The 24,445-nt window shown below is 58.1% G+C and overlaps 2 protein-coding genes across 24 annotated transcripts in view; one reads left to right on the top strand and one right to left on the bottom strand.

Annotated features, from left to right (window-relative positions):
- LOC105494213 (calcium/calmodulin dependent protein kinase II beta) overlaps window positions 1-24,445 on the top strand; it is a 109,383-nt gene that overhangs the window by 64,787 nt on the left and 20,151 nt on the right. For 12 of the 23 annotated variants that reach the window (XM_011762482.3, XM_011762483.3, XM_011762480.3 and 9 more), the window contains exons 4-12: window positions 1,896-1,950; window positions 6,861-6,926; window positions 14,536-14,608; window positions 18,230-18,332; window positions 18,423-18,506; window positions 19,097-19,191; window positions 19,411-19,533; window positions 19,971-20,054; window positions 20,984-21,026. In XM_011762482.3, the coding sequence (XP_011760784.1) occupies window positions 1,896-1,950; window positions 6,861-6,926; window positions 14,536-14,608; window positions 18,230-18,332; window positions 18,423-18,506; window positions 19,097-19,191; window positions 19,411-19,533; window positions 19,971-20,054; window positions 20,984-21,026 (726 nt within the window). Of the gene's footprint in view, window positions 1-1,895; window positions 1,951-6,860; window positions 6,927-14,535; window positions 14,609-18,229; window positions 18,333-18,422; window positions 18,507-19,096; window positions 19,192-19,410; window positions 19,534-19,970; window positions 20,055-20,983; window positions 21,027-22,091; window positions 22,167-24,445 lie in introns of all 23 variants that reach the window. The other 11 variants (XM_011762475.3, XM_011762462.3, XM_011762481.3 and 8 more) reach the window with 1 other exon arrangement.
- LOC105494244 (oxoglutarate dehydrogenase) overlaps window positions 1-24,445 on the bottom strand; it is a 467,517-nt gene that overhangs the window by 434,613 nt on the left and 8,459 nt on the right. The window lies entirely within an intron of this gene.

The raw sequence follows: 24,445 nt of genomic DNA, 5'->3' as shown, positions 1-24,445 counted from the left end.
CTCTTTGAGAATGGGGCTTGGTGGGGGCAGAGAGGAGAAGGCTGGGCTACTGGCCTGAGGCAGAGAAGTGGAGCAGGTCTTTTTGCACTGGGCTTGCAAAAACCCCAGGACTCTTAAGTGGGCCCCAGGCCCTGGTGCGGAGCGTTGGTCACCTGGGATTCTTCACATTCAGGTGATGATGGTGACAGTGATGGTCCCAGAGCTGTGGCTCACCTAGTGCTCACTGTTTCAGAGCACCACAAAGGTTACATAATTGATCTTCATGGCCACCCCGTGAAGAGGTGCTATTTATACTATTTCACAGAGGGGCAGATTGAGGCTTAGATGGTCTGAGCAACCTGCCCCAGGTCACACAGCCAGAGCAAGTGGCAAAGGCAGGGCTTGCCCTATATTTTCTGACTCTGTGGAGGCTTCTGGGGCCTGGCCTGCCCTTGGTGGAGGGCATTTTGTCTGAGGTTTAGGGGCTAAGGAGGGCCATCGGTGTGGGGCTGCTGGAGTCCAGGAATCTGTAGGGTGAGTCCTAGGCCCCAGAGGCCACATGGAGTTCCCGGATGTAAGGACATTATCAGGCCAGGCCCCTGGGAGAACCAGAGCCAGAGGAGGGAGGGCACTGGCAGCCAGTTAGAAACTGGAACAGCGCTGGAGCATCCGAGGAAGGGGCTGCCTGAGGCCCAGGGGCCTGCGAACCTAGGAGAAGACAGCTGCGCCTTACCTGTTCAGTGTCTGTGGCCCAGTCTCAAGTGGTGGAGGAGAGCCACACCTCAGGGGTTCGTCTTCCCAGGATTTGAAGACTGGAGGGAATGAGGCTGGTGCAGGCCCTCAAAGCAGACTGTCCCCTGAGTCCACAGCCCTATTCTGCCTTTGTGAGCTGTGTGACTGTCAGCTGCTTACCTAAGCTCTCTGTGCTTCAGCTTCCTCATCTGTAACTTCTCAGGGTGGTCGGGAAGGTTAAATGAAATAACACACACAGAGTGCTTAGAACAGCCCTAGTGTGTTGGCTGTCATCGTCCTCGTTGTTCTAGCAATCATCAGAATCGGCACGTGGGAGAGTGTCCAAAATGAGTCATTCCTAGAAAATATTTGCTGCTTAGTACAGGGCACATCTCCAGCTCAAGGAAAAGCAGGCCTTGAGGTTGCTTGCTTTGTGCTGAAATCACTCACTGTTCCCTCGCCTCTTCATCTATCCACTCGTTCATTCATCACATCCTGACCAGCTCCTGCCCTGCGCCAGGCAGAGTTCCAGGGCCAGGCACGCTGCACATAGATTGTCATGGGAAGCTGTGCAGGGAGGAAGGAGGGAATGATGGTGGTCCATCCTGCTGACCATACCAGCTCTGGAATTGGAGCTCAGGGCCCAACCTTTGGATGATGTTGCATTGGGCGGGGACCCTGCCCGCCAGCCTGTGCCGGCAGCACACAGCAAAGACACAGAGCCTGAAGGCTGAGGGCAGCCCTGGGAAGACCCAAGACAAATAACGAGTGGTTTTTGTCCCAGCTTCTCCTCATGTGGAGCTTCATGGCGGCTCCTTTCTGGGGTTTGGCGGTGTGAGCTCCTCCTGCTCATCTCCATGGTGTTTGGGAGCAACTGAGGCCCAGGCTGGGACCAAAAGGGCCTGGTCTCTCTCTGGCAGAAGAAGACAGGTGACCAGACTGGCAGCTGAGGGCAAGGAAAGGGCAGGGGCCCAGAGGCCCTGTGGGTGCTCGCTGGGTGGTCAGCTGGCCCACAGGGCCCAAAGCACTCTGCTCAGCCCTGCCCACCTAGGCCCTACCCAGCCCGATCCTGTGGGCAGCCCTAGGGCTTACACAGCTCGTGGTGTGCCTGGCCAGGTATGGAGGCAGGCAGGGGGTGTGTCCTGGGCTACTGCCAGCCCCTCATGGCTTCTCTGTCCCCACAGTGCGTCTCCACGACAGCATCTCCGAGGAGGGCTTCCACTACCTGGTCTTCGATCTGTAAGTTCCAGAGCTGGGGACTCTCGCCACACTCACTCCCAGCCTTGGCTCAGGGTGGGATCTGCACCCTCCCCAGCCCCAGGGAATAGTCCCAACCCGTGGGCTGGCCACTCCCTTGAGTGTGCTTCTGCTGCTGGTCCCCTTGCTCCAAGTTGTGCCTGGCCCAGCCTCCCTCGCTTCTCCTCATTTGCTTTGCACTAGGGTTACTGAGGCCCACGGAGGCAGGGCTGACATCCTGGGCTCCCCCTCTCTTCCACACAGAACAGGGTACACTGGAGGCAGTGGGTGGGTGGACCCCAGAGGAATAGTCAGTCAGAAGCTGCATTCACCCTTCTTTCCTTGGAGCCCTCGTCCGAAGGACTGGGACACCGCTGGCTGGCGTGAGCGCACATGTGTGTGTTTATGAATGTGGCTGTGAGATGTGAGCATGTGCACATGTATGCGTGTGTGTGGGCGTTTGCACATGGGGGCGTGTGAGCACATGAAATCAGGGTACATATGGGTGGGGATGTGCATACATGTGCATGTGTATTGTGTGAATGTGTGAGTGAGCGTGTGGAGGTATGTGCATGTGGGTACGCTGGCACAAGTGTATGCATGTGTGTTTGCATGTGTGTGCATGCATGTGTGCGTGTGTGTGTGCATGAATGTGCATGTGTGAGTGTTTTATGAGTGTGTGTGCGGTAGCTCAGTGAGAAGGTGTCTGGGGCCGCTGCCGCCTCTCACTTCCTGCCGGATTTAGAAGCAGTGATCTCATCTCCCTCACTTTTGACAGTTCCTGCTAAGCAGCGCTATATTTAGCTGTCTGTGAGTCAGTGCTGCTCCAGGACCCTGACCTGGGCAAGGGCCCATAGGCCTTAGCCTGGCCCTGTGGCCCCCAGGCGGCCGCACAGCCAGGGAAGCCCAACCTTGGTGCTATTGCCATGGTTACCCCAGGCCCTCCCCATGGCTGCTGTGAGCGTGCAGGCCAAGCAGAGATAGGACGCGCCTGCATGGGGACTGCCCTCTCAGCTCCTCCTTCCTCAAGTGACAGACGACAGGCCATGGCACATGTAGGCCTGAGGAGGCCTCTGTCCACATGAGGTTCTCTGGCCTAGAGAAGCTGAGACTGTCCCTGCAGGGGCTTGGCCACCTCTCAGGTTCCCCTGCATGTCCCACAAGACACCAACTGCAATCACCAGCCAGGTGACTGGGGCTGACCTGGACACAGTCGCCACGGCCTGGCTGAGGCTGTGTCCTGAAACGTCTGTCCTGTGGCCCTGGGGAGCTGGCAGGCTTGCTGCACACCTGTGGGCCCCACCACACCTCCATCAGCCTCTTTTCCCAGGAAATGGAGAGACTGTGGGATTGGTCCTGTCCAGGGGCCCTGGTGGTCAACAGATGGCTGCATGTGTCACAGGAGCTGAGGAGAAGAAAGGGTGGTGTGTTCGTGCATGTGTGTGCCCATTTGAGAGACTCTCATGTCTCCCGCCTTGCCAAGCACATGCCAGGCAGGTGTCAGTGGAGGCCCTGAGGCAGGCTGGGAAGAAGACATTGTCTGGCAAGTCAGGAAGGACCCTGCATGTCTTCCCCACAAACCTCCATGGCCCCTGTGCCTCAGCCAGCCTCAGGCCAGCAGAGGGCGGGGACAGTGGTTTCTGGAGTTGGCTGGCATCGCCCTCAGGAGGCCCTGAGGCCCCACGGTAGTTTGGGGACTCTGTGGATTCTGGGGGATTGACAGATATCCCCACTCCCCTTGCTTGGGAATGTCACAGGGCTTGAGAACCAGGCTTGGGAATAGAGGGTCTCACACACACCTGCACACCCAGAGGACAGAAGCTCCCATAGGTGCCATGGCTGAAGCCTAGAATCAGCCATGTGTCCCCCACAGCCTGAGGAAAGGGGACCATGAAACCATATGTGTGCCTTCCCAGACTATGTTCCTCCTGGGCCAGTATTGAGTCTCCCAAACTCCCCACAGCAACCAACGTGGGTGGAGAAGCAAACTCCCTTCCCTGAAACTGAACCACTAGATGGCCCTGGCCAGGGAGTCTCAGGTGCAGCTTCCTGAGCACACAGAGCACCCCAGAGGGCCTGGCATCAGCCCTAGTGAGGCACCCCTTGGAGGGACTCTGGGGTGCAGCCCTGGCTCAAGACCTTAAGGCCTTTTAGCCACTGTTCTGTGCCTAGACTCAGCATCTACAGAGCCTAATCTGTGTTAATGTGTGCCAAGACCTGGACAGTTATAGCACAACACTGGGGCATGCCAGACCCTTGCTGGGCTAGATGTGGGATTTGATCTTCCTACCCAATGCACATGTATACACACAAGCACACACATGTACAAACATGCACACTGACACACATGCACACGTGTGCACATGCACAAACTGCTCTACAAGTACACAAGGGCACACACAGGCACACAGTTGTACACACATGCACACAGGCACGCATGCACACATGCAAAACAATATACATGAACATGAGTGCACGCATGGGCACACATAGGTACAGACGGACATGCAGACACACATGCACATGTGCTCACATGCACAAGCCAGTATACATGTACACAAGGGCACACACAGGCACCCACACATGTGAACACATGCACACACACCCCCTCACGGACAGGCCAAGCTCAGGAGCCAGACCAGATGACCCTGGGAAGGGCCCCCGTCAACACTGTTTTGTTTCCTTGTGGTTGATCTGGTGGTTGATTGGCTGTATAAATGTGCTGGCCCATGAGGAGTGAGAGAGGCACGCAGAGGAGTGAGCAAGGGTGAGCAGAGCTCCAGGTCTTATGTCAGGTGCAGGTTGGGGACACAGAACAGCAGAGCCAGTCAGGCAACAGAGGCAGAGCCCCTGCCCCCAGCCCCCAGCCCCCAGCCCAGACAGAAAAACGGGGAAAGGAAAGGGAACACCCAGTCTTTTAATGCCTTGCTAGGTGCCAGGGACTTGGGTGTCTTCCCAGTGCATTTCACCCTCACATTGCTCGAAGGATTTTGAGGGGATTCAATGGGATCATCAGGGCATGTGTTTAGCTGGAGCAGGGGGGAGCCAACATTCAACACATGCTCACTTTTCTTTTTCTCTAGTGCTGAGAGAGCATCCACATGTGCCAAGGTCACATGTTAAACAGACCCACTCCCTGGGTCTTCCCTGCCGTGGACCAGCCCAGCCCCAAGTGCTGGGCCCAAAAATGAGGAAGACCTAAGCCCTACTTTCCAGAACCAATGGGGAAAACTGCCAGGCAGATAGAGAAGCCACAGCGCCTGGGCAGTGCAGTGGAGCAGGTGGGGGGATGGGGAAGAGGGTGCAGAGGCAGAGGAGGGGTTCGGGCCCCACAGGCCTGCCCCACACATAGGGTCACAGGAGGTGGTGTGGGAGCAGAGACCCTAACCTTCTCAGGGGTGGGAACTTCTAGGGGAGTCTTCCAGCCGACTCAAGCAGGCTGAGTGTGTGAGGGGCTTGGGCAGACCTATGGAGGGCTGTCCTACTCCCCTGCCGTGCGTCCAGCCCCTCCACCTTTTTGTTCCATGCCCACATTACCCAGCTCCCAGAGGCCCTTCAGATTGTGGCTTCTGTTCACAGGGTCTATCCTGACCGTAGAGCCCAATGACTACTCACTGGGTGGAGACACAGGGCAGGAGAGTGGGCAGAGACCTCCCTTCTGCCTGTCATCTCTGTTCTCCTCCTAGAGATGGGACCTTGAACACCTCAAGACCCCGGGCCACCAAAGAGGCCAGATTTAGGCACCGTGTCTTTGGGCCTCTGATCCTGTGCAAGGGCCACCACTCTGGCCCTAAGTGGGGGTGGGAGAGTGTTGAGGAGGGGAGACCAGATCTTCTCAGACTTGGAATTTGAGTCACAAGGCCTGGGTGTAACAATGCAGACCCCGAGACAAAGTTCCTGTGCTGCCCACTCTGCAAGTCACCAAATCTTTGAAACTTGTTTGCTCATCCATAAAAATGGAGTATAGACCAAAGTCATAGAGCGGTTGTGAGGACTGAAATGTTAAATGTCATTATAGATAAGTAAGCACTAGTAAGCTGTCAGTCCCAAGTGATGATGGTGATGGTGGTGGTGATGATAATGGTAATGGTGTGATGGTGGTGATAGTGATAGTGATGATGGTGGTGGTGGTAGTGATGGTGATGATGGTGGTGGTGGTGGTGTAGGTGATGGTGATGATGGTAGTGATAGTAGTGATGATGGTGATGGTGGTGATGGTATTGGTGTTGGTGATGGTGATAGTGGTGTTGGTGATGGTGATGGTGGTCATGGTGGTGGTGATGGTGGTGATGGTGGTGATGGTGTTGATGGTGGTGGTGATGGTGGTGGTGATGGTGGTGATGGTGATGTGGTGGTGGTGATGGTGATAGTGGTGGTGATGGTAAGGGTGGTGGTAGTGATGGTGATGGCGATGATGGTGATGGTGTTGGTGATGGTGTTGGTGATGGTGATGGTGGTGGTGATGGTAAGGGTGGTGGTAGTGATGGTGATGGTAGTGATGGTGGTGGTGGTGATGGTGATGGTGGTGGTGGTGATGGTGATGGTGGTGGTGATGGTGGTGATAGTGGTGGTGATAGTGGTTGGTGATGGTGGTGGTGATGCTGGTGATAGTGGTAGTGATGGTGATGTTGGTTGGTGGTGATGGTGATGGTTGGTGGTGATGTTGGTTGGTGGTGATGGTGATGGTTGGTGGTGATGGTGATGGTTGGTGGTGATGGTGGTAGTGATGGTGATGGTGGTTGGTGATGATGGTAGTTGGTGGTGGTGGTGATGATTGTGATGATGCTGGTGATGGTGACATTAGTGATGATGGGAGTGATGGCGATGATAGTGGTGGTGGTGGTGGTAGTAATGGAGGTGACAGTGTGACAGGGGTCTCCAGAATCTGTGACCCCTTCATGCTTCTCCCATAGGGTCACTGGTGGGGAGCTCTTTGAAGACATTGTGGCGAGAGAATACTACAGCGAGGCTGATGCCAGGTGGGTGCAGAGCCCTCACGCTGCCTGTCCCTCTTCCCTTATACCCTCACCACCCCTCCTTCACCCACTCCTGCTGCTCTTTCTGACTCACGTCTGGTCCTGAGCATCCTTGCTTACCCACACCCCAGGGCAATGGGCATGAAGCCAAAGGAAACTTGTAACCTCAGTGCAGAGCCAAAAGGCCACCTCCCCTCCACGCCCAAGGCCCTGTTCAGAGGGCTTGGCCCTGGGTCTGTGGGCCTCCCAGTGTGGGGATGGAATGGAGGAACTTGGGCTCCATCCAGGTGGGGCTTCCTGTGGACCCTCAGGCAGCCCTTCCCACAAGGCCAGCCCTCCCCAGGGGGAATGAAGAGGGACAGATGGTCTCAGAGATGGCTGTTGGTGGCCTGGCTGCTGGAGACCAGATTGAGGGATGGCAGATGTCAGCTGGGGAGGTGACAGGGCCCAGTCCCTGGAAGCATAGGCCACTGGTAGCCTGCTGTGGCCCAGGCCAGATGCCACCCTGACACCTGACAAGGATGTCTCTTGTAATAGTACATCTCACCTCAAGGACAGCTGACAGCATTACTCCCTGCCCGCTGGGCTCTGTCCACCCTGCTCTGCCACAGAGATGTGTATTAAAAACAAACAAACAAACGAACGAACAAAAAACCTGAGACCAGGCATGGTAGCTCACACCTGTAATCCTAACATTTTGGGAGGCCAAGACAGGAGGATTGCTGGAGACCAGGAGTTTGAGACTAGCCTGGGCAGTATAATGAGACCCCCTCTCTACCAAAAACTTAAAAAAATTAGCCAGGCATGGTGGCACACATGCACATCAGCTACTTGGGAAGCTGAGGTAAGAGGATGGTTTGAACCCAGGAGTTCAAAGTTGCAGTGAGCCGAGATCGTGCCACTGCATTCCAGCCTGGGTGACAGAGCAAGACCCTGTCTTCAAAAAATAAATACGTAAATAAGGCTAACGGAGGACCTCACTAGGTAGTGAAATTGTGGATGATTTTAAATTTGTATCTTCTTTGTCTATTTAAAAACTCTTTTTAGTCCAGGCCGGTGGCTCACGCCTGTAATTCCAGCACTTTGGGAGGCCAAGGTGGGTGGATCACCTGAGGTCGGGAGTTCGAGACCAACCTGACCAACATGGAGAAACCCTTAAAAATACAAAATTAGCCGGGCATGCTGGCGCATGCCTGTAATCCCAGCTACTCGGGAGGCTGAGGCAGGAGAATCGCTTGAACCCAGGAGACGGAGTTTGTGGTGAGCTGAGATTGCGCCATTGCACTGCAGCCTGGGTGGACAACGAGAGCAAAACTCTGTCTCAAAAAAACCTCTTTTTAAAATGAGTATGTATTACTTTTCTGATCCAGAAAAATGAATTTTTTTTAAAGTAGCAGGAGTAGTTTGATGTGACTTGCCTCTGCACCAATAGGAAACTGCCCTTGGCGACATGGCCCGCGTCCCTGATGGGCAGTGCGAGCAGTTCTGCTGCCACTGGGCCTCCCCTAGAGCCAGGCAGGGAGAGGGACAGAACTGGCGAGTCTCTTGGCCCCAGACTTCTGTGGGGTTCGGGGCACTGGCTTCTTTTCTAAGGATCCTTGAGGAGGAACTTTGTAGTTTGCAGAACAGCCTGGAGAGGCCTGTGCCCTTGGAGCGGAGGAAGACGAGGTTTTCCTTTATATTCTACTTAGAAGAAAAGTAGAAAGTGGAACGGAGCCCTGTCCCCCTGCTCTGAGCTTCTGGGGTGAGATATGTCACAGAGCGTGCTGCTGCCTGCCTGCTGGCCAGGTAGACTCGAGGGTCCCTGGTGGCCCATCCAGACACCTGCCGGGGCAGGTGGGATCCTAGGGTGGGTGGAGTGCCCTGAGGGGTGGGCAGATGCTGGGCAAGGGTGGGGGCATGTGGCCTCCTAGAGCCTCCCATCAGCAGATCAGACCCCACAGCTAGGGCTCAGGAGTACCTTAGACCACAGCCCCACCCTCACCCACCCTCACCCCCTGCCCATGCCCCATCACAGGCCCCTCACTCCCACCCTCCTCCTCACCTGCCACCTCCAGCCCTCTCCCCTGCCCCCCTGCACCCCACTGTCTCCTATGCTCCCTCTGCCTCCTTAGCGATGTCCTGCACCGCCCAGAGCCCCTCTGCTCCCATGGATCCCTTTTGGCCCCACTGTGTGGTTCAGGCGTCATTGTGTTCATCAGGTTTGGGGAAGGAAGCGCAGCCTGTTGTCTCCCGCTCTGGGGGCAGCTCGAGAGTCAGGCTGCCCAGAATGCTGCACCCCTTGCCGCCCCAGGTGGAGGCTGGAATGGGGCAGCCCCAGCCATGGGGGCGAAGGGGTCACCTGTGACTTCCTCATCACACCAGGCCAGTTCCCTCCGGAGCGCCAGCCCCTCTGCCCAATCCACAGGCACCGGCTTGCTCGGCATCTCCCTCCTCGGTCTGAGTCTCTGATGGCCACACAGCACCCCCACACACACCCACAGCCCCTCCCCATGGCGGGCCCTGGGGTGCCTGGCCTGGCAGCAGGAGTCCCACCTGCTTGAACCCCAGATTTTTTGCTGTGGGCCGGGGGACCGCAGAACTGGCCTGGCGAGGTCTGGAGCAGCCTCAGGGTAGGTTTGGGAAGGGAGAAGAAAGGGATTTCTAGGGTTTTCAGGAAATGCTTGGGCTGTTCAGGTCCCAGGAACCTTTGCCAGAGCAAACTGTAGTGTTCCCTGCTCTGACCCGGGTCTCCCCACCTCCCCTCACAGGACTCCCGATGCAGAGGGCACCCCTGGTGTATGGGGTCCCTTGGAACCAGCCAGAAGAGATGTTCTCTTAGAAACTCCACTGCCTCCGTTGAGGGTTTGGAGCTCAAATGGAGGGCATTCCGTAGCCAGACTGTGGGGAGCGAGGGGGTGCACGGCCTGCGTCCTGTAGAGGGTGCCAGGATCTGGGCAGTGATTTTGGAGGCTGAGCGGGAGAGGGGACATGGAGAGGGAAGGAGCCTCCTGGAGAACTCCTCCTGGGTTGGCCCCGCTAGTGCAACAGCCTCAGCACGGGGCCCCTCCTCAGGCTTCAGCAGCCTTGGGCTCCTTTCTTTCTGGGTGAGCCTCGTGCCCTGCCTGGGGCCGCAGCGGCTTTGTTCTCTGTGCATGAGCTTCAGCCTTCAAGCAGTGGATCTTGGTGGAGAGTCTGACAGAGGCTCTCATGGGTCCCTACTCCACAGGCATCGCCACAGACTCGGGGCAGGACTGGAGCAAAGGAGGGGGCTTAATTTATCCCCGGGCGGAGCCCCACGTCTGAACAGTCGGGGTTGTGCTGAGACAGAGGTAAAGAAGGACAGGCGGCCGGGCGCGGTGGCTCAAGCCTGTAATCCCAGCACTTTGGGAGGCCGAGACGGGCGGATCACGAGGTCAGGAGATCGAGACCATCCTGGCTAACACCGTGAAACCCCGTCTCTACTAAAAATACAAAAAACTAGCCGGGCGAGGTGGCGGGCACCTGTAGTCCCAGCTACTCCGGAGGCTGAGGCAGGAGAATGGCGTAAACCCGGGAGGCGGAGCTTGCAGTGAGCTGAGATCCGGCCACTGCACTCCAGCCCGGGCTACAGAGCAAGACTCCGTCTCAAAAAAAAAAAAAAAAAAAAAAAAAGAAGGACAGGCATGGGACAGGATGGGCCGAGACCTCCTGGCCAGACCTGGGCAGGGAGGTGCTTTCTGAACCACCCAGACGCAGCCAGGGCAAGTGTACTAATGCCCTGCCTGGTACCTGCCAAGGGCCAGGAGCTGCTGCCGTGGAGCAGCTGACAGATTTCTGGATGCGCCCCATCTAAGGAACAAGAAGAAACAGAACAGTCATTGCTTTTCTGAACTCATTTCTAACCAACAAAGCTGGAAATTCATCTTAGGAGGAAGCAGGGTCTTACTTTGGAGTTTATGGGGGAACTAAAGGGTGCCCATGTCTTCTTCAAACAGGGAAAGCAAAGTTCAAAACATTTAGAACCCATTTTTTAAAAAAACCATAAAAAGCAAAGTGGCGGTCAGGCACGGTGGCTCACGCCTGTAATCCCAGCACTCTGGGAGGCCGAGGCGGGTGGATCGCAAGGTCAGGAGATCGAGGACATCCTGGCCAACATGGTGAAACCCCATCTCTATTAAAAATACAAAAATTAGCCTGGCATGGTGGCGCATGCCTGTAATCCCAGCTACTCTGGAAGTTGAGGCAGGAGAATCGCTTGAACCCAGGATGTGGAGGTTGCAGTAAGTCGAGATCGCGCTACTGAGCTCCAGCCTGGGTGACAGAGAGAGACTCCGTCGTCTCAAAAAAAAAAAAAAAAAAGCAATGTTACTTCTGAAAGATGAGTGAAGGGACTGTGTGCAATGCTGACTGTCCCCGGAGGGGGAGGACATCAGAGCCCAGGCTGAGAATAACGTCCCAAATGCTGCTTGGGAACAGTTCTAATCACAAGAGTGACATCTTATAAACTGTTCAAAACATGAAAAAAACAAAAACAAACCTAGCGGGGGTCTGCCCTTCCTAGAGAAGACAGCGATGTTAACAGAAGGTGAGGGCAGATAGATGGCGTGACGATGAGGTCTCACATCCTCCAAGGGCCATAGTCTCAGATTATACCAGGATAAGGGCAATATAAGGACAGGTCCCTAAAGTGCAGGGGACCGCCCTGAATGAACTGTCCGAGGCCAGGTGGTTGTCCCATCCCACCTACCCTGCTGGGTGCAGCCTTGTCTTGGGAACCCCTGGCTTGCTCAGCCAACTCGATCCTGAGCATGCGTTTGCAGGGCCTGGAGCCTGTGTGACAATGGACGGGATGGACTTGATCTCAGCAACACATGCCAAGTCCCCATCATACCCTCAAGGACACCATGGAGAGGTGCAGACCCAATGCTGGCCCCATAGTCCCCCTGTCTCTGGCATGGGTTTGGGGCCCTGCACCACTAGCAGGGGAGGCCGAGGAGGACTGGGTGAGCCAAGTGTGGAGTCACGGGGCGATGACATCTGGGGAGGAAGGAGGATACAGGGCATGGCCAGAGCTGCGGCCAGGACTTAGTGAGTCTGAGGCTGAAAGAAGGTCGACGAGGAAGGTTCAACTCTCGCCCTCAGCAGTAGTCTGTGGGGTGCATGTTGGTGTCCAAGGAGGTAGCACTTCCTGGTGACCACAACCTCTGCACACATCACTCCACCAGGATAGTGCCTAAGGGCAGAGGAAAGTCCAGCCCTCAGGGAAGTGATGGACCACGGGGATGGGCTGGGGAAAAGTGCACACAGTTGGACAGGAGGAGCCCAAGATCTATGCTTTTCCCAGGACAAACCAGGGCCAAGACTGACCACAGGATCTGGCCAGCGCTGCTACCGTCCACACCACACAGCAGTGCATGAAGGGGCCGGCTGGCCCCTGGGAGGGCCACACTGAGCTCACTTTGCATCTGGACCCATCTGGATGGCTGTGGATATCTGACCCCATAGCCTCACCCCCCGCTGCCCAGGCTTCCCGTCCCATAGGGAGGCTGAGTCTGCCCACCAGAGGGAAGCCCCCGCAGCCAGCTCGCCATGCTTAGGCTCACAGGCCTTGCCGGGACACAGTTGGCCATTCAAAGGAACAGATGCCAGGCCCCCTCAGGAACAAGGAGGAGGGGCTGGTCCAGGCAGATGAGAGCATCATGGGAAGTAGATGGCCCTCATAGAGGCTTGTCATGGGCTGACTTCAGGGACACAGCCCCCTACGGGAGTTGCAGGAGCAGAAGAGGCCAGGAAGAAGTCTCTAGGTGTAGGCCAGGGAGAAGGGAGGGTGTTTCAACAAAGGGGCAGGACACCCCAGGGCACATGGGGAGGAGGGAAGGCAGGACACCCCAGGGCACATGGAGCATGGAGATAGGATTGTGGCTCCCACTCTGGTGACATTGAAGTGACACCACCAAGGGGCTGTCTCCCATGAGTTGGGGCCTGGTTTCTCCTGACCCCACACACCTCAGGAGTCCTTTACCCGTTAGGACTCTGAGGGCTGGGTTTCTTCAGAAGGAAACTCAGATTCACTTTTAAATGTAATGGCTGACGCTGTGCAGATGGGACCAGGAGGGGTGGGAGCTATTTGAGGAAGAGGGCTGGCCTCCCGTGTCCTCTCTGAATTTGCTGTTAGGAAAACAAAGCCCACTCATCTTGCTGACCCTGGTCACCCTCCTGTCCCCAAGGATCTGGCTGCGATAGAAGGGTCTTGAAGGGGGTCTTCCCATCCCTCCCTTGACCCTGCCCAGTGGGGCGGTGACTGAGACCCCAGGCAGGTGAGCATTGGCAGCCTGTGGCAAATGCCTCCAGGCCCAGCAGGGCAGCCTCGGAGGTGGTGGCTGCTATCACCCTGCATTGTGGAGCTGTCTCCAGGGAGGGGCTTGTGTTGGGCTCCAGGGGCACCTGGGCAGAAGCAGATTCAAGCCACAGGCTCTCGGTGTGTGCAGGGGCTCCGTGGCCCTGGGTCTGATGTGCTCTAGGACAGGTGTCAGGGAGGTGGCCTGAGAGCAGCTTGGACCTCTCCTCCCAGCCAGTCATGGCCTGGAAGAGCCCTGGACTTCTGCCAACAGCCCTCCCTGACTATGAGAGGAAGGGTTGAAGGGGAAGCTCTGTGTGCTCAGTGCTGCGCACACACAGCCCCCTGCCCAGCCCCTCAGATCCCTGGGAGCTGAGTTAGATGCCCCTAGTGCTGCTGGAACTGAGCTGCCCAACACGGTAGCCACCAGCCAATGTGGAAGCTTAGGTTTCACTTTTTTTTTTTTTTTTTTTTTTTTTTGAGAAGGAGTCTCACTCTGTCGCCTAGGCTGGAGAGCAGTGGAGCCATCTTGGCTCACTGCAACCTCCACCTCCTGGGTTCAAGCAATTCTCCCTGCCTCAGCCTCCCGAGTAGCTGGGATTACAGGCATGCGCCACCACACCCAGCTAATTTTTATGTTTTTAGTAGAGACGGGGTTTCGCCATGTTGGCCAGGCTGGTCTTGAACTCCTGACCTCAGGTGATCCGCCCACCTCGGCCTCCCAAAGTGCTGGGATTACAGGTGTGAACCACCACGCCTAGGCGGGTTTCACTTTTTATTAAAATGAAATAACATGTGCCTGAGCACATTATTTCTGCTCCAGCACAGAGCAGCGTCCTGGTGCTTGGGGCTTTCTCACACACCAGGCAGCCGTCTGCCCCCACCCCCAGCCGCCTTGGCCCTTCCCTGTCTTGGTTTTCCAGCCCTCTCACCCGGCCCACTCACCTCAGCCTGCCTTGCAGGGTACAGGCTCAGCCTGGCCTCCCTCCTGAGGGTGCCCAGCTTAGGGTCAGGCTTGGCCAGCAGGAGCCTGGGGACAGGGGTGTTTCCTTTGAAAGTCACTTCTGTGTGCCTGGCTGTGCCCTCTGAGCAGATACGGACCCAGAGGGGAAGGCAGGGCCAGGGCCAGGGTTGCTGGCCTTGGAGGTGAGGAAGGAGCTCCAGAGGCCCCTCCTGACCAGCATCTCCTCCCCACTTGACTCGCTTTGTCCCCCTGGTACCCCAGGCCACACAGCACCATTGCCCCTGCCCCCAGTGCCTCCTCTTGCTGCTCCCCGGGGCCACTCACACTAACCCACCTGCTGTTTGCCACAGTCACTGCATCCAGCAGATCCTGGAGGCCGTTCTCCATTGTCACCAAATGGGGGTCGTCCACAGAGACCTCAAGGTGAGTCCCCACCCCACTCTGTGCCAGGTGTCTGTTGTCTGTACCTGCATGCTGTGTACAAGGAAGTGTGAGGGGCTGGACGGTGTGGGGCACTGTAGAGCTTGGAGGGAGAGAGGTGTATGTGTGTGTGTGTCCTTGTGTGCATGCATGGAGTGTGTGCATGCATGTGCATGTGTATGTGTGTGCACCTCCTGTGTGGAGGGTGTGCATATGTGTGTGCATGTGTGGAGGCATGTGTGCATGCTTATGTGTGTGCACCTGTATGTAAGTGTGCATGTGTCATGCGCATAGAAGTATGTGTGTGCGTGTGCATACATGTGTGTACATGGAGGTTCGTGTATACATATGTGCATGCCTGGGTGGAGGCATTGTGTGTGTATGCACGTGTGTATACATGCTCGTGTGTGCATCTTGCACCTGTGCGGGGATGTGCATGTATGTGCACACATAGAGGTGTGAGTGCGTATGTCTGCATGAGTGGTCGCATGTCTGTATGTGTGCCTGTGTGCATGTGTGTATACATATGGCATCTGTGCATGCACATGTGTGTGGGGACTGCATGCATGCATGTGTGTGCATGTGTGTACAAGTGTGTATGTGTGTGCAAACGTGTGTGGGCATGTTTGTGTGAATGCATATGTGAATGTGATATGTGGGTACATGTGTGCGTGTATGCATGTGTGTGCATGTCTTGTGGGCATGTGTGTACATGTGCATGTGTGTGCACTTGTGTGTTGGGGGGGTGTCTGCACATGGCCCTCCCTTCCCCTCCGGACCTTCAGGGCTGGGAGAGGTTAGTCTTCAGAAATCAGCCTGTTGCACTGCACTCCAGCCTGGGCGATAGAGAAAGCTAGTAACAAATGTCCACTCAGGGTCTCACTGTGAGCCCCTGCCAAGACTCCACTCTGGCAGGTGGGACACAGGTAACAGAGGGCTGACACTGTTGGGAGCAGGGTGGTGACATCAGGACTCGCCAGGGTCTGCCAAGTCCTCCCAGCCCTTTCTCCAAGTCTCTGCTGCCCCCAGCTTAGGTCTGGGCAAAACAGTTCTAGGCTCTCTTCGGAAGAAGGTTGGTCACCCCCCAGGGCACAGGGTGGCCTCTCAGAAGCTTAGCTGTCTCTCTGCTCCTCCCTCTCTCCCTTCCTCCCTCTTTCCTTCCTTCCAATCTCCTTTCCTCCTTCTTCAACCCCACCTTCCCCAAGGCTTGGTTCAGCCTGCTGCTTCTCTGTAGACAGGCAAGCAGTGCAGACCCTGGGGCCATCACCCTGAAGGCATTTAAGACCAACCTGCCCACTGGTTTTCATGCTGGATGGGGGTCACACCCTTCCTTAGGCCATCGATGATCTTTGCACTGCTCTGGGGAGAGCGCCACACCAAGAGCAGATCTGGGACCCTCTCCTATGCCCTTTACACGCCACTGTGCCCCCTGCTCCCTCTCATCTCTGCATTCCAAGCATGTCCTGCTGTGTCTCACGTGAGTCAGCCTCACTCAGGCGCCTCTGGGAGGAGACGGCCCCCAGGTGCTCCTCTTGGGGCCACATGGGTTGGTGCTAGGATTCAGTGGTTCTCCTGTGAGGGGTCACAGGCATTTTGTTACCAGACCCCATGATTTATCTGGTTAACTTTGGGGCCAAGGCATAGAAGTGGAGGTCAATGGTACCTCCTCCCCAATCTGAGGGACAAACAGAATTCTTGGTGTCTCAACCTCCTGTTGAGGGGGACAGGATGTCCTTTTCTCCTGAACAGAAATCCACCATCTTGATCGTGACAGCCCAGGAAGCAGCAGAGTGATGGGGTTGCTCTTACCCCACGGGGGAGGGTGGCGGAGAGCAGAGGGCAGTTGATGTCATCCCAGGGAGCTGCAAAAGAGCCAGGATGGAGCTGTAGGTGGGAGCAGCACTAGGTGGCCTAGCAGGGGTGGGCACAGCCTCAGAGCTACCCTGGAGCCTCCAGGCCTTCTCGCCCAGTGCTTCCCACAGCCCATGTTCACTTAATGCTCCTTCTCTTCAGAAGAACTGCTGGTCTGTTTCCTCCGGGAAAGGGGCACCTGCGGCAAGTCTGCTCTGGGCTGGATGGAGAAATGCAGCCCCTGCCCCCCCTCTGTCCGACTTCTCCATGTGGCTGCACAGGGAGCTTAGGGCCTCCACCCACTCATGTTGGCAAAATCACCGTGTCCAGAGGCCTGTGGGTTGGTGCTCGGTAGACAGGGATGCATGTGCCCCAGGAGACTGGGACCCCCACGGTGACGAGGAGGTGGAAGTGGGGGACAGAAGCCCCCAGTGCTGCCCTGTCAAGGGGGCAAACGGCCTCATCCCGCCGGCTCAGTAGAGCGTGGCTGGAGCTTTCAAGGAAGCTCTGGGTTTCTGCTGAGGGGCACTCACAGCTCGGGGCTATGGCAGTCTTTCCACATGGGGATAGCATATGTCATTCACTCTGGGGGCCACTTTTTCACATTTCAAGATCTCTGAGGTTTACAACCAGTGTTAAAAGCGGGTGGAGTGGCTCTGTTTTGTCTTTTTTGGCGGCTCATCAAGCAGCAGTGTGATCCCGAGGGTACTGCGCCAGATGGAAGCTGTGCCAGGACAACGGGGCACTCACCAGGGCGAAGGGGTGGCTTGGGAGGCTGGCCAAGGGGACCTGAGGGCTCCAGGGATGCCCCCTGCTGGTCACGGACAAGGAAGGCCTGCAGCTGAGAGACCCCACCGCTGGGATGTGGTGAGGCTGATGGGTAGACCAGAGCCTGGTGGGTTTGAAAGCTGGGACAGGAAGGACCCACGGGATGCAGTGGCCCTGGGACCCCCTCAGGCCCTCAGTGCCAAGTGTCCCCAGTCTGGGGACAGCAGCCTCCTTGGCGCTGCTGCAGGACAGGGAGCAGGTGTCCTTCTGGCTTGAGCAAGGGCACTGCTCCCTGTGTCAGGGCCTGAGTAACCCCCGACCTGTGGATACCCAGCGGGCAGGGGCTCATTGCAGGGGCCTCCTTCCTGCCCCATGTAGTGGAGATGACCAGAGCCAGGGGCACTTGGTGGGTGGATGTCCTGGGCTGCCCCTAGTGCTGAGGCCCCTATGTGCTTCTCCTTGCCCTTGGGAGGTCACCATCTCAGTAGGAAATACCTGAACCTCCCCTCAAGAGCCTCCGACACCACATGTCTCTGGGGAGTGGGAAACAGGGAGGAGAGGGAGGGCCATTGCAGTCCCTCAGCCAGTGGGAGTCTGAGGGCCACGGGAGCCCTCAGCCACTGCACGGTCTGCCCCAGAGCTGTGGGGAACATTCAGTTTGCTTGTAAGGATGAGCTTGAGGTTTTGGTCCAACTGGCCCCCAGGTCGCCCTTTCAGGGTATGGGGATCCAAGCTCAGGCTGAGAGCCAGCTTTCCTCTAAAAGGCCAGAGCTGCTGCGTCTCTGTCCCCAGGGGCAGAGGGGCTGTGGGGTTGCAGGCTCAGCATCTGGGACTCTGGGGTGAAGGCTCAGCTGTGCCCTGCAGACACCATGGGGCAGGGCTCAGACCTGTGCACCTGTCTCTTGCAAACCACTGTTTTCTTTGTTTTGTAACCTCCCACCCCTCCCTGCATAACACCTCTGGGTTTAAACAACGTGCACCCTTGTGCCGGTCACCTCCCTGCAGCCGGAGAACCTGCTCCTGGCCAGCAAGTGCAAAGGGGCTGCAGTGAAGCTGGCAGACTTCGGCCTGGCTATTGAGGTGCAGGGGGACCAGCAGGCGTGGTTTGGTGAGTGCCAGGGGCAGGGTGTGTTGGCTGGCAGTCAGCAGGGCAGAAGGTGGTGTGACAGCCCCTCGTGGCCTCTTCCCCTCTCTCTAGGGTTCGCTGGCACACCAGGCTACCTGTCCCCTGAGGTCCTTCGCAAAGAGGCATATGGCAAGCCCGTGGACATCTGGGCATGTGGTGAGGCCTGGCCTGAGTTGGTGCAGGGCAGGGCCTCGGGTGTTTTAGGACTTCCCACCTACATCCTGGAGTGTGCAGTGACCAGCACGTGTTGCTCTCATCTGGATTTATCTGTGTCAGAGCTGCCCTGGCAGGGGTCTTCCCACGCAGCCAGGAGCTCCCTTTCCACCCAGATTAGAATCACTCACATGACCCTGGCGCACCCCAGTGCTTGCCTGCGCTCAGCAGAGGTCTGGTCCAGAGGTGTGGTGGGTGGACGGGAGTGGAGAGGAGAGGTCAGAGACTGTTGGGCCATGGGCAGGGCCCCTTCTTGGGTAGGGGTATCCTCCCACAGAGGTGGGTAGCAGCAGAGGGGCTTAGCGCCACCCGCATCTGCATCCCCGTGATAGTTTGGGTGTGGGGCAGAGTGTGGAGGGGTTGGCTGTGCCCTTCTGCCCCAGTGTCTGCAGCACAAGTGGGGGCAAAGGAATGCTGGGGACCCCAGTGCCCTCCCAGGGCCACAGGAGCTGGGCAGTGAGGGTGCAGGGCATGGGCTCCATGGATGGTGGCACCCTACGAGTGGCTGTGGTGCTCACAGGCCCCATCCGCAGGGGTGATCCTGTACATCCTGCTCGTGGGCTACCCACCCTTCTGGGACGAGGACCAGCACAAGCTGTACCAGCAGATCAAGGCCGGCGCCTACGACGTGAGTGCACTGGCCCCGCTCTGACGTGCTCCCTTCCTCCAGGTGTGGCCGGGTAAGGGCAGCATGGGAAGAGGCCAGGAGTAGGGTGAAGCCACCTGTGGCCAGGTCCTGGGTCGTGCTGTCCCAGATTGGTGGCCAGAGATGAAGCCCCTTGGAGAATTCTGGCCCCTGCCCGAGAGGGGGCTTCAGGCCTGGCTGGGGCACTATTTCCTTCTGCAGTTCCCGTCCCCCGAATGGGACACTGTCACTCCTGAAGCCAAAAACCTAATCAACCAGATGCTGACCATCAACCCTGCCAAGCGCATCACAGCCCATGAGGCCCTGAAGCATCCGTGGGTCTGCGTGAGTCGCCCTCGGTGCCCGTGGCGGGGAGGGGGCTCCTGGTGGAGGTGGCCTCAGACCACTCCCCTGGCGAGGGCCCCAAGAGGGTCCTGTTCCTGACACCCAAGAGCTCCCCTGGGTCCCCTGGGTGCTCCTTGTGGCCTCTGGCTTGGGACACACCAGCACGTATGTGAGGCCTGGGGCTTGGAGGGCATTGGAGGGTAGAAGCAATCCCTTCCTCCCAACTGCAGTCCTGTCTGTGAGGGACAGAGTGGTGAGGCAAGGGAAAGGCAAGTCTTAAATCCCAGGCAGGTTGGGGGGACGGATGGCCCTTGCTGCAGTGGTGGCTGATGGCTCTTGGCATGTGGGGACCCCGGGGTGCCGCAAGTCTTGCCACCCTGGCCTCTCCCCTGTGCCTTGGGCTCCTGGCTGCCATATGACCACCCCTTTCCCCACAGCAACGTTCCACGGTAGCCTCCATGATGCACAGACAGGAGACTGTGGAGTGTCTGAAAAAGTTCAATGCCAGGAGAAAGCTCAAGGTGAGGCCCTGGCCCCTAGTCCCAGGCATGGCCATGCTTCCCTGCGTCCCTCTGGGCTGGAGCAGAGGGGCCTTGGAGGGTCTGGGCAGACCTAGGGGTTGCTGCTGCCCCCAGGACTGAGTGTTAGCAAGTCCCAGACTGGATGCATCAGGTGAACTCAGGCCAGCTTGGGAACGAGTCCAGAGGGGCCGTGGGCCAGGTGTGGCCCCTCCTAGTTGTCTGTGCCACCTCCGAGCAGCCCTTGGAGGGGCCGTCCTGAAGTGCTGGCTGCAGGCTCCTCACCTGGGCTCTGCAGGCAGTACGCACCATCTGGCAGTCACATTCTTTAGTATAAGCAAGTCTGAAGCTTCCGGCTCAGACAGGTTTGGTAAGGAGAGCGGAGCCACACACACTGGTCTTGGGTGGGCCGGGGGAGGGAGGTGGGCACCAGTAGGGTATCCGACCTGCCTGCTTTGGCCAGGGCTGGCTCCGGTGACCGCACTCTACTCGTGAGTTCCAGGCTGGGGACTTGTTGCCTGACTGCCCTCTACTGGTCTCTGAGCGGTTCTCCCCGGAAGCCCCAGGACTGGTGCCCTGTCTGAGCCTGTCAGGAAAGGAAGGGGCTGTCAGGGAGCTGGACCCCAGAGGAGCTGCCAAGGTGACCAGCTGTTCTGGTGACCACTGAGGCGTGAGGGGTCTTGAAGCAGTTAGAAACTGTAGTTGGTCAACAGGTTTAGGCCCAGGGTGTGTGTAATTCTGGAAATAGGTGATCTGCCTCAGTGCGACTGCTGGATTCCTGGAGCTCTTGCCTCTCTGGAAGGCTGAGGTCATGTCAGCCTCATGACCATGAGTCTGAGCATCTGGGCAGGAGGACAGGGGTCTTACCCTGGCCAGAAGCCAGCAGGGAACACTGATGGGACAGCCCTGGTTTTATCTGTGTCTCTCCCCAGGGAGCCATCCTCACCACCATGCTGGCCACACGGAATTTCTCAGGTGAGCCTTTCTTCTCCAGAGAGACAGGGGCTGCCCCATCCCTGCTGGCCCATGCAGGAGAGCGCCTCCTTCCTCACCAGCCTCTCCACCCCTCCTCTGCGGCAGGCCCTCCCTCGGCGTCTGCCTCACTCAGCTCTGAGACCCACTGCCCACCTGGCCCCTCTGGGCTCCCACCTTGGGTGATACCACAGGGTCCAGCCCCCTGAGGCCATCACCTTCGTGCTGGGTCTGTGTCCCTCCACCCCGTGAACACGAGCGTCTGTGCTGCCCCACTGGGGCTCACAGCATCGTGTGTGTCTGTCCAGGCGTTTGTCGGGCATCTGTGTGGCCTCCTTGTCATTTTGAGTGCTCTGAGCAATGTGTTTTGTGCGGGAGGAGGGCAGAAGGGATGCGGGGTGATGCGGGAGGCTCAGGGGCCTCCTTCCGAGTTCTGGATGAGCTGCAGCCTCCTGCCCCGGCCGCTCAGAGTGGGTGGTTGGGAAGCAAGTTCTCTTGGTGGGGTGTGGGGTGTGGTGGAGGGATGGGGTCTGTTATAGACCCCTGAGGCCCAGGGCGCTGGCAGACCCATCTGGGGCATGACGTTAGCCCCAGAGTGGAGCCAGCAGCCCAGGTCTGGACAAGCTGTGCCCGTGGCTTCTCCGTCGTCCGACACTCCGTGTGCGAGCGTCTGTGATCCGTCTCTCTCGTTGTCCGTTTGCATCTGGCGCCCCCCACCCGCCATCCTGTTACTTTTGCTGTGATGCTGTACTGCCGGGAACGCGTGCACACGGTCACACCAACACTAATAGGACTGTCCTGTCTGCTGTGTGCTCACCACACCCTTCGGGCACGAGAAGCCCCCACTGGGGTTTCCTAAGGAGAAAGGAGGCAAATGCTTTTCCGTGTCAATCAGTCCAATCTTGTTTTCACTCTCTTGAGCAAAGGATTCTGGAACCATCTGTCACCTAAACTTTAACTCTAATCTTCTTCTGCTTCCTTTGTCTCTTTTCTTCCCTTACCTCGCCCACCCCTCGTCTGTGTCCGCCCACCCCTCCCTTCCCCTCGTCTCTAACCCGGTGCTAACAGTGGGCAGACAGACCACCGCTCCGGCCACAATGTCCACCGCGGCCTCCGGCACCACCATGGGGCTGGTGGAACAAGGTAGATGTGTCTCGACCAGCGTCCCGCCCGCTCCCGCCCATCCCTCCTGCCAGCATGCAGCCCCCTGCTGCACACAGCCGCTGGCTGGGCTCCAGAGCCGCCCCAGAGGCCGCCAGGCCCCCGGGAGCCCCTGCTCCCGTGTGGTCACATCCCAGCAGAGCCCACCGCAAGGGCAGGGAGGCAGCCCCCAAGGCTCCTCGCCTGTAAGAGGAGGGGCTGGGCTAGGTGACCCATGGGCCACACCAAGCCCTTCTGGTCCTGGCCCCTGAGGTCTGGGGGTCTGGAGACCCCCATTAAGAATGGCCTGGGCCCCACAGGGAGCCACTGGGCCTGCTGCTGGGGGGTCTGAGTCCTGAAAGGAGAGCCTTGGGGAGCAGGGCCAGAGAGGCAGAGGCCCTTGGGGCAGACCCTCACCCTGCCCCTTGGGGGCTGCACGGAGACGGTGGTCTGTGCTGCTGAGTCCCACACGTGCATGTCTGCCCCGAGCCTCCCCCCAGGACAGGCCGCTCTGGAGCGGGGTGGGGCTTTTAGGCACCCAGAGGAGACTTTCAGGGTTTCCTCTTGGGTTGTTTCTGCAAAGTCCTCCTCCCCTGGCACCAAACCCTGTGAGGAAGAAGGCCGGCACTGCCCACCTGCTCCTCTGGGCTGTGCAGGGCCAGAGCCCAGAGGCCCAGGTTGGCTTCTGCCCACCTGCTGGCTTGTGACCATGGACAGACCCCATGAGGGCTAAGTGACCCCAAGACCTCCTTGCAGCTCCAGCCTGAGCTGAGGGCTGGTGAGAGCTTAGGTTAGGCCAAGCTGGCAACGCCTGGCCACAGAACACAGAGGGCTAAAGGGCTAACCCCAAGTCCTCCCTGGGCTGAGCTACCGAATTCCCTGTCAGTGCCTCCAACATGGGCTGGGGACCGAGCAGAGGTTCTAGGGTGCTGGGGACTGCCTTCCCCAGGCCTCCTCATGACCCCACAGGGTAAGCAGCCTGGCCTTCCCAGCCAGAGACCTCCTCCTGGGGAGACCCAGGCCGTCCTCAGGGAGGGCAATCTGTTCTCCTCCCATGAGCCCAGTGGATGTGTCTAGCAGGCAGCACCCCGGGAGGGCCCTCCTGCGTCTGCTCCATTTGACAGGCCTTTCCAGAGCACAGGCGGAAGGGGGCTGTGATTAGAAAAGGGTGAGGCTAGTGGCTTCTGGGGAGGTGCTGCTGCCCAGGTGACAGTGCTGAGAGACAGCTGCCTCTACGCTGCCCTGTGCCCGGGGCTCCCGCTGCAATGCCCGCCTGCCTGCAAGTGAACGTGGGGCGACGGTGCATGAGGCCCTGCATGTGTGGCTCCACCCTGGGCGCCGAGAGCGGCTCTGTCCTGGAGGGTGGTCAGTGCATGTGGACAGAGCCCAGCATGGCTGTCCTGGGTGACCAGCTAGGGGGACAAGGCAGAGGCGGGGCTGAGGGGACCGCCCATCCTGCTAGGTCAGCCCAGCTCAGCCATACCACACGGCAGTGAGCAGGGAGCTCAGTTCTCTGCCCATGGCAGCTGAGTCTGGTACCATCCAGTCAGAGTCTGGTACCAGCCCATGTGGCATAGCCCCCTCGACCCTCAGAGAGACCCCGTCTGTCAAGTGTGCTTCAGTTTGGCCTCTGTGGTCTCTCCTGCACTGATTGGGTGTAACGGCATAGGATACCCAGTGTCCGGCCAGCTGCAGGGTGGCAGCAGTTGCCCCGGCCTGGAGACCTGGGAATGGGCAGTGCCTTCCCAGGATGGAGGGCAGAGGGTCTCTCCTTGTCCCACAGAGGCCTGCGGAACCCCCAGCCCCGGTATCTGGGATGCCTGTGACTGCTCCGCCTACTCTAGGCTCCTGCGGCACCTAACACATGCTTTGAACTTGAGACACAGAAAGGCAGTTCCCGTGCCCTTGAACGCTAGTGTAGATGGGTGTCAACAGGACTCTGGCCACGGTGAATCTGTAGTTAGTTCCAGGCGGAGATATGAAATGAGCAGCCCCCCAAAAAATGGGTGGCCAGGAGCCATGCGCTTGGGAGGGCCGGGCCTGTGCACCCCACACTCACCCAAGGCGTGCACAAGCGATTGTTGTAAAAGCGGGCTCACAAGGAAGGATGTTTGGGAACTGACTGAGACCACAGGGGCGTCTGCTGCAGGGCTTCCCAGAGCGCTGATGGCAGCGTTGGCCTGAGTCCTTCAATGAGGGCTGGTTTGTACGTGGCATTTGCCGCCCACTGGACTGTGAACTTCTGTCTTTTTATTTCCCACTGCTGCTGTGGTACATCTCCA

Source organism: Macaca nemestrina, chromosome 4, assembly GCF_043159975.1.
Source record: "Macaca nemestrina isolate mMacNem1 chromosome 4, mMacNem.hap1, whole genome shotgun sequence".
NCBI lineage: Eukaryota > Metazoa > Chordata > Mammalia > Primates > Cercopithecidae > Macaca > Macaca nemestrina.
This window is presented reverse-complemented; position numbering and strand designations above follow the sequence as displayed.